The following is a 14,399-nucleotide window of genomic DNA, read 5'->3' on the forward strand; positions in this document are numbered from 1 at the left end:
TCAAAATCCTAAAAGAAGACCACTTTGAGCCTCTAAGACTATAGAAGAAGCACATGACTTCTCTGCACTAGAAGGAACCTTCAGAGAAAGAAAAAGTCCCAAAAGATTCTCTAGCTATGCTGCAAACGAGTAATTAAAACCAACCAATGTTTTAGATGCTATTAAACATACAGCTTGGAAGGATGCTATGACAGAAGAATACCAATCTATTATTAAGAATGATGTTTGGGAAATTGTTCCAAGGCCTAAGAGAAAATCTGTTGTTTCTTCTAAATGGATATTTAAAATCAAGCATGCTGTTGACGGTAGCATTGAAAAATATAAAGCCAAATTAATAGTCAGAGGATTCTCTTAGATAGAGGGAATTGTTTATGAAGAAGGCTTTGCTCCAATTGCTAGATACACCTCTGTAAGAGTAGTCTTAGCTATTGCAACATCAAAGGGATGGAAAGTACAACCTGAAGGATTTGAAACTTATAATCCTAAAATCTTTGTTTGCAGACTCAAGAAAGCTCTCTATGGGCTTAAACAGGCTCCCAGGGCATGGTATGGAAGAATATATACATATCTCACTAGTTTAGGATTCCCTAAGAATGAAGCAGATCCAAATATCTATTATAAAAGGGATAAAGATGATATGATAATTTTGATACTATATGTTGATGATTTACTAATAACATGTGATGATCATCTTATAGATCAATGTAGGAAAGATCTAATCAAAGAATTTGATATGAAAGATTTAGGACTCTATTACTTCCTAGGATTGGAAGTATGGCAGAACTCCGACAGCATCATACTTAATTGAGGAAAGTATACATTAGACATCTTGAAGAGATTTGGAATGTGGAACTGCAAACCTATGTCTTCTCCAATGGAGACTAATCTACACAAACTTAAGGAAGCAACAACAAAATCACCCTCCATAGATTCTACTATTTACAGACAGATGATTGGGTCTCTTATGTGCTTGGTAGATACAAGACTTGATATTTGCTATGTTGTTAATGCCTTAAGTTAGTTTATGTGTGAGCCAAAGGAGATTCACTTGGTTGCAATCAAACATATTATGAGACACTTATAAGGCACTCTTAATCTTGGGCTTAAGTATAAGAAAGTTGACTTAAACTTACACAAATTCACATATGCAGATTGGGGTGGAAGTGTTATTGATAGGAAAAGCATTTCAGGATGCTGTTTCAGTTTAGGCTCAGCAATGATATCATGGATATGCAGAAAGCAATCATCAGTAGCATAGAGTTCCACAGAAGCTGAATACATTGCAGCTGCAATGGCTTCTTGGGAAGCAGTTTGGCTTAGAAATTTACTTGTGGGATTATTTGATCAACCCATGAATCCCACTATCATTCACTGTGATAATCAGAGTTCCATCAAGCTTTTTGTGAATCCAGTTTTTCATGACATATCCAAGCATATTGAAATTCTTTACCATTATGTAAGAGATACGACAGACATGAAAACTATCAAGTTAGAATACATTTGCACTGCAGATTAGACAACAAATATTCTTACCAAACCTCTCTCTCGAGTGAAGATAGATCACTTCATTAAAGGACTTGGTATGGTTGAATTATAATACATTTGTATTCTTTAATTATTAATGAAATAATTGTGTTAAAATTATTATTGTTAGGCTATTGACTGTTATGGGCTTTACTATTTGTGTTCATTATCTAAGAGGTGACAATCTCTGAGATAATGAACACTTGTATACAAAAAACATTATGAGAGATGACGATTTCTGAGATAATGTACTGAAAGTAGAGAACTATTGTCAGATCTGGATGAGTTCAAGATCACATTGTGATGTAGACATTTCTATGCCTATGAGTCACAACTTGGAGAAAGGAAGAATTTAATCATTTTTCGGATTTTGTCCTGTGTATTGGTAGATCTTAACGCAGGATCATATTGTGATGTAGGCTTGTTAGTACCTATGAGTCACAACTTGGATAAAGGAAGAATTTAATCACTCTCCAGATTTTATCCTGTATATTGCATCCCATGCAATACTGTTATCACAAGTATAAGTGATAAGTCATATCACAAGTATAGTAATATGACATAGTATCATGTATTCAATGATAACAAATGCTTAGAAGATTTAGATAGATATAGAGCATCAATCTATGCTTATTCATCATAATTGATGGTGCTAGATATGTTATTTCTCAGTATGATTATCAAGTTAAGAGGGAGTGTTAATTTTATAAAAGGTAACTCTAATATCATACCGATCTGAATCTGCAGATCGAACAGATCCAATATATGCACGAAATATCCCTGAATGAATAGGCCTATATAATTGGTTATTGTCTTCATTATGATTGGCATCTCCTTGGGGCACTTTTGTTAAAGTCTAAATGCATAAACATAGTTAGTTTAATTACTAACTAATTGCCATCCATAAGAGATGCTGATCTTATGAATACAATTTGTATGGGGCTGACCTAGAGAGGGACATGTCCTTTCTAAGGACATGCCCCTTGGGTGTTATGGGGTGTGAATGTGGATAAAGGACACACGTCAAAATACAAGCCTGCTACTTTAGCATTTACTGCCTTATACGATTTATAGCAGAGATAAACATTTTATTGCAGAACTATACATCATAGCAAGAACACTTAATATACTGTCCGGTGTATATAAGGACCATCTCCAACAAGAGTAAAGGTATTATATCAGTATTGATTAATCAGAGTTTGCAGAAATCTTACTTTTTTGACTTGTGAATGCAAAAACAACTTTCTCAATTGCTAATACATGGATCCAAATGCAAAAATGTGGCTCCAAAACGCAAACAAGTGAATGAAAAACCCAAATTTCTGGGCATTTTTAGCAAAAACGCGATTCATTGAAGGCAAGAAATTGAAGCATTTTTGACATCTTAAGGTAAAAACGTGTTCTTCAATAGAAAATATATGGAATCATGGATCAAAGCCTGAAAATGATTTCTATTTGAGCCAAAATGTGATAAATATTGCCCCAAATCTGGACATTTTTCACCAAAATGTGGCTTAAAAATGCAAAGATCTGAGTGATTTTTGTCTTGGATATGCAAAATCATGACTCCCAAATGCATTTGTATGCATTAAAACTCAAAAACATCCCACTTGTGATCGATTTCAAGCCATTATATGGGCAGATCTAAGCATTTTTTGTGAGAGGAAAACGTCAAGGTTTTTTGCCCCGGAATCTTCAATTTCGGGTTCTATAAAGACATGCATGTATTTCAAGGAAAATCACACCCTTGGGAAGAGATTGCATGTTTAAAAAACATGTAATATCTCTTTATTCAAATCACACGATTTGAGGTGCATTACATATTTTAAAAACATGAAATGGAAGACCAAGTGCAAAATCACACTTTTTGAGGGTCGTTGCATGTTTTGAAAACACTTAAATATGCATGTCTCATTGTTGGAGAGTCATTGCATATTTAAAAACACATGTATTTACATGTTTTATGTGTTTTCAAATTGCCTTTTTGTTCAAAATTGTGTTTTCTAGAGGCAATTACATATATTCATGTAAATGTGTTTGTAGACATGCAATGCACAACTTAAGTGATGAATTAACCACATGTCAATTTAATTTTTGATGAAATATTACTTAAATGGGTCATAAATAATATTTACAATATAGATAAATATATAATGTGCAAATATCATTCAAAAGGTAATATTTACTATTATGTTTGAATTCAAATTCTAAAAATAAATCAAACTATATAGTTAATATAGTCACTTAAGCGAAAAATTAAAAAGCAACTCAACTAAAAAATACAACAAAGTGCTATATAGTTACTTTAAGTGAAAAATTAAAAAGATAAAGTAACTTAAAAACATAACATAAAGTGAATTTATGTTATATTTTTCAAAAAATGAATGTCAACTTCAAAATAACATGATATTTAAATTTGTAGAGTTGCACCTAGAGAGTCCAAAATGGTCATATCTTTTGATTGCCAACTTCGATTAAGCCCTAAGATTGACTGAATCGAAGGGAAAACGAAAAACAATGATTTGAGCAAAACCAAAGGACCAAAAAATTGACGAAAGCCTTCAGTAAAAGGAATCATTATATCAATTGGGGTCGATTGATTGATCAATACTAACCAATTAAATAATGAGCTAAACTCAGAGAAATGCGAAACTAAGTTGAAAAGTTTCGTGCTGTTAACTACATTTTGTGATGACAAAATGCCAGACAACAACTAGCTCTATCTAGGGAATGTTACTCGTTTGTTCTTGAAAACAATGAGTGACGTAGAATCCAGTTCTCTAAGTGCCTTCATCCACTCCATTGGGCCATAGAGTCAGGCGACCAAAAATAAAACAAAATTAATGCGACTAAAGCAAAACAAATCTAATAAAACAAAAATATGCAAGCGCACTTATTACCAAGCAAAACCCTATCTAATTAAAACTAGCCAAAAAAGAAAACTTTTAGATGAAACCATTTATAGGTTCAACAAAATAGCTACCTTTTTTCAATAGCTTGCAGTACCTTGCATGTTAACAGGTAACTTCATATAGATGGATCCCCAACAATTGGAGCAATGATGATAGTGCCTGATGGAACTTGTCTTGGAAGAGACGAAGGAATTCACCTTTTTGAGATGAATTATGGGTACAACTGCTCCAAGATACATCCATGAATTGAAACTACTCCTCCAGAATTGAACACTCTTCTTTGATGGATTTTTCATGTTCAGGTACATGCGGAATCTAACCTTTACATTAGCTTCCGACCAAGCAAGATGTCGGATTGGGAACCTTCTTGATTGAACAAATTCTGAAGTTTTCTTGCCAACTGTAACTTGCTTTACTGATTCATCAATTATTGACACCTCAAGATGCTTGAAAAAATCTTGCTCATGTGATTTCAGTAAGGACATGCCTAAATTGCATAGATCAACATACTACTCACAAACTTCTGACTTGGGAAATTCTTTATTGTTTATGAGAAATTCCTTTTCAAGCTCCGGGATAGAACATTTATGCATAGTGTGCTCAAGTTCATGACCTTGAGACACAAATACATCATTTTCAGCTTGATTGTCTTGAATATTGGAAGAAAAAATTTCCTTCCTCATCTTTTCATCTTTGGCCTTCCGAGACTGTGTACACAAAAACTTGTATATACTAGGGCTTATACAAACAACAATATTACGGAATACCCTACCTGAACAAAGTGGAAAGAACCTAAGAATTGCATCTTTTTGGAGAGGCATTGTCTTCCATCATTCAACGTCTATACCGCCCATTGCATGACACAAGAATTACCTTGAGGAAGGGTGCAAGAATTCCTGTTGCTGACACTGCACCATGCACCTTTTGTTAAAGGAACATGGATTTGAGGTAGAGCAATGAAATCTTCTTTTATTATCAAATGCAAAGATATATATATATATGTTTTCTTGATCTCAAAATTGGCTTTGATTTTGAGTTTTCAACCAAATAGTGCTAGGTTTGTGGAATTACAAAGTTTGTATAAACTTCATTCTCTAATTCCAATAGAAATAACATTTTTAATATTTGAATTCTTCATCCAGCACAATACTTTATTTTCTTGAAAAGCAATTTGATATCCTTGATCTACTAGACCGGATATAGAGACAAGGTTTCTTTTGATTCTAGGAAGAAATAGGAGATCTTTTAGGTGTAAGTTAACTCTGGTACTTAGATGTACTGAGCATGTCCCAATTCCTTTCACAGGGTAAGTGAAGTTGTCGCCTATTGTCACTTTTTCAGTTGAATATTCTTCAAGAGTCTCAAATTTATCTCTAAATCCGGTTATATGTCTGGAAGCTCCACTGTCAACTATCTAGGTGTTTTTATTTGAGTTTATCTCACTAGATAGGGCAAGGTAGAATAATGAGTATTTTTCATTCTTGTCTTCTACTTCCTTGACTTCAGCCATGTTGAAAGGGTTTTTCTTCCTTTCTGGACGATACATGTGAGTATGTCCAAATTTGTCACATATATAACATTGAACTTTTGATAGGTCTCTTTTCTTATAGATTTTCTTCCCTCTCTTCCTTTTGAATTTTCCCTTTTTATTGCTTGAATTTATATGCAATGCTTGAATCTTCCTCTTTAGAGATGATACCTCTTGAGATTACTCGAGCCTCTTTTTGGGTACATTATATTTTTGAGTATATCAAATTTGGGTATAGATGGACGACTGACGCACTAAATAAATGATTCCCATGATATTGGTAATCCTCTAAGAGCTATTAGAGATAATTCAACATCTTCAACATTGTTTCCAATGGTAGAGAGTTGATCTCTTAATTCAGAGATTTTGGAGAATTAGGAGGTGATTGTATCTCCTTGTCCATCTTGATGTTTAGAAGTTGTTTTTTTAATGTAAGCAATCTGCTTGCATTGTTTATCTTAAATGCATCTTGAATAGTTTTGAACACATCATAAGCATTTGTAAGTTTTGTTATTGATGGAAGGATATGATCTTTAACTCCATCAATGATAATTTTCTTGGCCTTATTATTCTGTCTTTTCCAAGTTATTAATTTTGTATCATCTTTGGGTAATTCCTTGTTTTCCTCTATAAATGACTCCAATTCAAGTTCTTGGAGTATTGCCGTGATTTGAATTTTCCATGAAACTAAGTTGGAGGCAACTTCTAGTCTATCCTCAACTCTGATATTGTTCACCATGGCTGATTGAGCAAAGAAGTATTTCAGTGATTTTGAAGCAGAAAAAAAAATCACAGCTAGTTCAAAGGTTTGTTCTACCTACGATGCTCTGATACCATGTTAAAGGAACTTGGATCTGAGGTAGAGCAATGAAATCTTCTTTTATTATCAAATGCAGAGATATATGTATATGTTTTCCTGATCTCAAAATTGGCTTTGATTCTGCGTTTTCAACCAAATATTCTTGTTTTGAAACTTCAAGGAAATAATACTGATTGCTATTCTTTGTAGCAGGTGAATGCGGATATATTAGACCGAAGGTAATGACATGGGTTGTTGAATGTGTTTCCAAGTGATCATGACATTCTAATTAAATATGAATATGGACGGTTGTGTCTTGTGTAGAGACATGACCCTATGGGCCCAAAGGGCACGTAGGGTCACATCTCTACACAAGACACAACCCGTGATCATCATTAGTTATGTTTCACCATTGCTAATTACACCCGGTCATAATGCATTTGAGGAGCCCGATCATAATCGGTGCTTGCTATTTCATTTACACTTAATCTGCAATATGAAACAGTGACAATATAATGATTCACGATAATGGAGAATTGTGAGAACAGAATCACCTCCTTGATTCATATAGACTGTGATGTTATCACAGTAGGATCGCTGCATTATAATGGAGATTCAACCAGATCGAATCATTTGTACAGTCAACAATGAGATTTTAATATACACAAATATGTGTGTGTATATATCTATATATATACACACACATGTATGTGAATCTTTCTGAGCAACAATCTGATATTACATATCCGACAGATGCTACAAATTCAACACCTTTAAACCATTGAGTGCATGTCCCTTGTCAATAAACCACTTTTCCCAATAGGGGTATGGTAAAGCCGCTTGTCCATTCCAATGTCTCATTGTGAAATGAGAGAACAATTTTCACATTACCATAGAAGGTCTTGATAAAAATTTCCCACTGTTTATTAGCTACCTCTTCATTTGTACATTTCTTCCTGCAACTACAAAACAGACGCTTTAAGCTCTACATCCAAAGGTTGACACTGCTCTTTGCTTGCCACATATCTTAGCTCCATAGAGAATAGGTGACCTCATATTGTTCCTTGTTTCTCAACCCTAACAAATAGAGCAATGATAGAAGTCCAAATATCTGCTATTGCTATTGCTTTTGTTAAACTCCCACTAAACTCTTCCAAAATTATTGCACGAGATGAAAAATACCATGTATCCACTAATCTTTCCTTGCTTAAGATAGCCTTTACTAGCTGCATATTGGGCTCGTCATCACAATAAAAAAATCCTTTCGAAGTGATGATCTAAAATTGGGTTATGCCAGAGTGGGTCCTTTGACTTCTCCCGTTTTGCTGTAAAATAGATATAAACCAAGTTACTGATGCATCTGGAAATAAGGCAGATGCACGTGTGGATGCGATCTGATGCTCGGAGGCATTAGGATGCATTGTGGATGCTGCCAGGAATCTTGCTTCCCTCTTGAGGATGCGTGCGGGATGCTTGGGAGAGCATCCGGAGAGAATCCGTTGAGCATCCGGGTGCATCCCATGAGCATCCAGCCATTTTGAGTGCCCAGTCACTTAAGTGACTTATTAAGATATGTGTTTAATAGGTTTTTTTAAATTATATTGTTTCTCCTATTTGCCTCACAACCCTAAAACGGCCCTAAAAGAGGCCATTCATTGCCATTCATTCTCCTAGTGCTGTTATTTCAATTTGATTATGCTAATTGCTATAGAATGGTTTATTTTTGTATATTTCTTGTATTTCTTTGCATACATAAATTATATATATATATATATATATATATATATATATATAAAAAAAAAAGATATATTTATGTATGGACACACCCAAATGCATCCAAAATCCCCCTCAAAAAATCCTTGCATCCACGCATCAGCACCCCGCACCCGCGTCAGCATTAGAACCAACATCGGTAACTTAGATATAAACTAAGCTTCTTTGTAAACCATGTCAACAACTATCACTGAAACCACACAAGAAGCCCCAACTACACGAACCAAAGACAAGCCACAAAAAATGCCATAAGCAATTACAAAATCTCCCATTGTCAATAACAAGTCATGACCTCCCCACCATACCCAGAGGCTTATCTTCATACTATACCACCTCAAGTCTTGCAACTTCTTAAATTAATCACAATGACTATCAGCCATTATATAGTCCTAATCATAGTTCCAAGAATCACGGCGATTCATGCGATTCACGCGATTTGGCGATTCGATTCAAGCCAAACGATTTTTTGTGAATCGGTGAATCGAATCAGCGATAAAGGGTTTATGAAATAAGTTACTCACTAAATTTCAAGGGTTTTTTAAATTTTCCGATTCATGGCCGATTCGATTCCGATTCATGGCCGATTCACGATTTGACTCGGCCTTGCCGATTCCGATCCGATTCCGATTCTTGTTACTTTGGTCCTAATGCACCCGATCCTCATTCTTACTTTCTGATAAGGAATATTCTTGTAGTAATGCCCTTTGATCAGCTAAAAAGTCTGCTTAAATCTTATTTTTCAAGATTAAGTTCACAGTAACATAGAAAGCTATCAGAGCTATAGGGATAAAATTCTAAACACAAACTGGAAACAATCATATTTAGGATACAATAATATAATTGCAAACACTAAAGACTGGTACTCAAATGCTTTGCTACTGAAAGCTTATGGATCAAATGTCTGAGTATAGTATTTAATATGCAGTTCTGGTCAAGAAAGACTATAACTGTGTATACGATGCTGCAATTGTACATCAGATTGTGCTATATGGATAAGTCCATGCACTGAGCTTGTCCAAGGTCACTGTGTGCTTTCTCCTTTGCTACCAATTAGCAGCTTTGCTTCAGTTCATGTGCCTACATATAGTATTGAAGATCACAGCATATACATTGCAGAATACTTCACACCAGCTCAATACTCATTTGTGTTAATGTTTGCAGAAAACATATAAACTAATTGTATCAGTACAACTACTATATTCACAAATTTCCAAACTAAGCATGCTTGTGATGCTCCAGAAATGCCTCCTTTTTATGTCATATCTCCCCACCTGACTGCTTACACAAGATACAGACAAGGTCTGCAATCTGTCCTTATAATTGGATGAAGATTTTTTTGCATTTTGTCTTCTTTTAGTTCTCAATTTTGATGAAGTGGTTTATAACTGCATTTGATTCTCTTTAAAATGCTACAAAATCAGCTCTGAAAATATGGACAGATAATTAAAGAAGTGATTTACCTATTGTATATTAATTATAATGCCAGGATATTGCAGGGTAAAGGTCTGCCACAAAGTATGTGATTCTTGCATTTACCAAATTTCTGTGTGACTAATTTTCATAAATATTTTCCCTGCAGCTGGAGGTTTAGGCCATGGTGTGGCTCATGCTGTATTTTTCTGTCTTAGCCTTCTTACTCCTGCATTTGGCCCAGCTACATTTTATGTTGACAGCTGTAATAAGATGCCTTTTTTCCTTGTTGCCGGTATGCTTCATCTTTAGTAGTGTCTATTTCACTTTTTACTTCAATTCTGTTGTGTGCTTCTTAATAAGATTGATGTATTGTGTGGAATTATCTGATCTTTTGAACAAACATCAAGTCATGAAATTTGTACTTTTACTTTATGGTAATCCAATCTGAGATTCTGTTTGCTTTGTTTGCTCCATATTAAGATTGGCACTGTGTGTAGAATTGGCATTGGTTTAGCTTGAAAATAGAAAGCCATGAGATGTGTCCTTTCATATATTATATGATCCAAAACTCTGCTGTTTTATCAGTTTGGGATATGTTATGCTAAGCAATTTGAATTAACTGATTGAAAACAAAGGATATTAAGTACCACACTTTTGAGAACACTGAAGAAAATATTTTTACTATGCAACAAACTGCATTTGTGAACAACCCTATGTTTTTATTCCACTTTTTAAAGCACAATAATTGCTGTAGTCTGTACACTAAATCACTTGTAATGTCCCCTTTTTGGGACATTAGAAAAGTTAAAAGGCATATTCATATAATACTAAAATTGACTTTGAGAGCGTGGCCTCAAATTATAAAAGGTCAATTTAATATTATAAAGTGGGCTAAAAATGACAAGGAGAGATAAGACGAAAAGCTAGGAAGGGAGTTAAAGAATCACTGTTGTGAGAATAGAAGTAGAAGAGACTCATTCATTTGGTATGCTTGATTTATAATTCAAATTTCAGTCTCTCTCTTGCGAGAGTTATTTGGAAAGCTTCAACTTTCAGCCAATGTGAGGACATAGCCCCTTGTGTCGACAGACAGTGGATGCAAACTCATTGTCCGTGGAGACGCCACTTTAGGTGTCTCGTATGCGCTTATAGGATCTTCTCTTAGTGTTCCAATCTGACTGTAAAATTGTGTTTAAGATTGGATTTTGAATGCTGGTTATTGTATTGCTGTTGTATAATGCAATAACATGTTTTAAGGAATTTTATGAGAGTTTACTGGTTTTATATTGTTGGTTTGTAATGCATTTTCAGATGCTTGAATCATGAATATTATTTTGAGAAAGAACTTGTTAATATCTATTGGAGAATCTATTGGTTTCTATTGTTGTTTTGTAATACATCTTCCTATGTTTAAGTTTTGAATATATATTGAAGAAAAATCGGGTCAATATCCGTTTGCGATATTTCAGTGGTATCAAAGTTGTGCATCCTGCCATCCTATGAGGTTATCGATTTTATCAAAATGAAAACATGATATAGCGCAAATACAGAATGTTGCTTAAATGTGACTAGTTTCTTTGAGGACGAAACCCTTAACGTAGTGTGAGGAGTGGACATAGCCCCAACCCTCATCAAATATTTGTCATTTTAGAAGTGGAGTGCAGTCTGAAGAGTCTTAGCTATTCGAAATCTGGGAAGCAGTGCATCGAACAGGTATTAACAATTCATGAGATTTTGGTAACAATAGGAGCCAACATCAAGTATACTTGCTCTCAGTTGGTGGAACAGACCTGTCATTTATCAACATAGTTATGTGGGTACGAATACAATGTGGACGGACAATGATTGGTGTGCAGGATATTAGACTTCAATGTTCTTCAGCAGTAAAGGAGCGGATGACAGTCTTTAGTGTGGAGGCAAGAGAACTCAATGGACTGCTTGAGTTACTCTCTCTTTATAAACTCTGTCAATGGGTGTGGGAAAACAATGACTGACAATGGTGGTATTAGGAGTGACTATAGGAGGTGACGGGGTGCTCAATCCCATGTTATTAGCCGACAACAGTAACAACAGGCCAAATCTTCATGGTAGCTTCTGGATTCTCAGTCACGTGCATCTACAATCGGACGACAAGGAGGTCCGACCTAATACTAGTAGGACAGTGGTAGGATAGCATCTTGGTTGCATACGTCAGAGTTCATGCTTGGCTTCCACCTCAGTTATAGAAATAATTGGAGTCATTTGAATCTAGAAAGGCATACGAAGCTTGGGAACAATAATAGTTTTCATTCGCAAATTAAGAGGAGTAAGTGTCAATGGAGTAAAAGCCTTCAGACTACATTTGAGGAAGCAAAAGAGAATTTTTTTCTTTTTGTTTCTTTGTGCGATTCTTTCTAGGCGTTACAAATCTCATAGAAAGGAGGAACCACCCCTAACACCTATTAGGAATTTGGTCAGTTTGGACAAAGAATGGTGATTGGGATGGCATCACCAACATCATGAATGAATTGGTAACGTGCGGTGCAAACCAAACAAGAATCAAGTTTGGCATGCATTCATTGAAACTGTAATTATCACCTAGCGTTTTGTTTGTTGAGGTTAGGAATAGAGACACCCTCTACGAATGGTGGTTGTCCAACAAGAGTAATCATTCCAGCTCATGGTGTTCATTCTTGTAGGAAAATGTGGCAATAGAAACAGTAAGACAAATGGTGCGGGGAGAATTTCAAATGTATAGAGCAGTTGAGAAAAGTAACAAAGCCCATTATTGCCGCAAACCTTATGGCCGGAGCTTATACTAAAGTTTGAGTGATACCGTGCAGAGACATTACAACTCCAACATCTTCATTTAGGCAATATCATATTTGTTGTCGGGCTATAAGTTGCCGGTGGGATTGAAGACAGGTATCTTCAAACACCTTTGAATATGAGGCTGAACATTTATCATACCATTTCCAACCTGTCATGAATGTTTCCAATATAATATGGAAAGGACCCGTTATCGTAAGAAGTGAGTTACTGAAGAGAGTTGAAGGGAATCGAATTTTGCCGAGAATGAAGTTTTTCCATGAGTATTTTAGGAGCTACAATAATCAATTGCAGAAAGTTCGAGGCTTGAGGGCGTAAATTCTCAGGCCTAGGTGTTATGAGGTGACTCCCCCAGAAATTTTTTGTGCTTACAGATTGTTGTTGGGAGAAATGGACGCAAAGCCCTTACAAACCGATTTGGTGAAGTGACAAGTCATTTGCAGGGCATGTTTTATTGAGGAGCGAGATTGTTAGTTGTTGGGGTGATGCCTGTCGTTGTCGAATGAAAGCCTCCACATCTAATTTTTTTTTCTCACACGGATTTCAACACACGGAGAAGCACTAACCGATACAACACAAGCAATTAATCTAGGTGAAAAGTTGGATATTGGCAAATTTAGCAAAGAAATAATTAAGGTTACCGAAAAACATTGTGAGGATTGCAATTTACTTCTAGCCCTCATAGGAATAACTGTACTTCAGGCTCCTCCTGAAGCAGAGGCAGAATGCGCAACTCTATGCAAAGTTGGTAAGGTAGATGCTGTAGCATCTAATGATTCAGATTTGCTAGCATTTGGAACTCCACAATTTCTCCGACATTTGAATGAATCCGTCTCAAGAAAAACTCCTGTTATTGAGTTTGAGCTATCTAAGGTGTTGGAAGAGCTGAACCTTTCCATGGATCAATTTGTGGTGGTATTCGCTTGCACGAGACATAGACTTGGATAATCTAAGGTGTACGGGTTTACAACAGTGTTTAGTGTATTGGTTCTAACTCTCAGAGTTGATGTGATCACTGAGTATGCAGTGGAATTATCATGATTTTGTGGAAAGTGTGTCCAACAACTAATTTTGGGTGAATTGATTGAGAGCTATATTGATAGTATGATTTGATCTCTATATGATCGATATCCTTGTTCTGTAAAAAGGTAATAAGGCTTATCGATTGACTATTTTGAAGTCGTCAATCGTAAACGAGAAAATAGTGTAGTTGTTTTGAGAACACAATAAAGGTGAATCATGACTTACCTGCCTCGAAACTCATTATATCTGCCTGTATTAAATGATTTAACATAGTTATGTAGAATAATTGTTAAGCCTGAAGTTTTGCTTCAAGGCAAGGTTGTAATCTATTTTGTTGTCAACCCTGTTTTTGCTTGTAAGGGGGGCATTTGAGTTTTCCAATTTAAGGCTAATAGTTAGGCAGTCTGAATTACAATCTCAATTCAGAATTACAGTCATGATTTGAAAAGTCAGTTGGAGCGTGGGAAAAATTCAGCCTGGAAAATTAGTTAACAATATCTCAAGGCAGCGAGCAAACTTATCCCAAAACACCTAGGACATTCCCTTGGTATAGCATTCTCCAAAATGCTACAGCAGCGTTGTTAAAGATCTTTGCTAGATTAGGGGTACCTATGGGAAA

The 14,399-nt window shown here is 35.5% G+C and overlaps 1 protein-coding gene across 3 annotated transcripts in view; it reads left to right on the forward strand.

The window, feature by feature from the left end:
• LOC149562340 (gamma-secretase subunit APH1-like protein) overlaps positions 1-14,399 on the forward strand; it is a 102,094-nt gene that overhangs the window by 61,016 nt on the left and 26,679 nt on the right. For 2 of the 3 annotated variants that reach the window (XM_089825865.1, XM_089825867.1), the window contains one exon: positions 10,116-10,241. The exons of the other annotated variant lie outside the window; for it this stretch is intronic. In XM_089825865.1, coding sequence (XP_089681991.1) covers positions 10,116-10,241 — 126 coding nt within the window. The remainder of the gene's footprint in view (positions 1-10,115; positions 10,242-14,399) is intronic. 3 annotated transcript variants of the gene reach the window in all.

This window comes from Cupressus sempervirens, chromosome 4, assembly GCF_028749045.1.
Source record: "Cupressus sempervirens isolate cs-2001-9-10 chromosome 4, ASM2874904v1, whole genome shotgun sequence".
Taxonomy (NCBI): domain Eukaryota; kingdom Viridiplantae; phylum Streptophyta; class Pinopsida; order Cupressales; family Cupressaceae; genus Cupressus; species Cupressus sempervirens.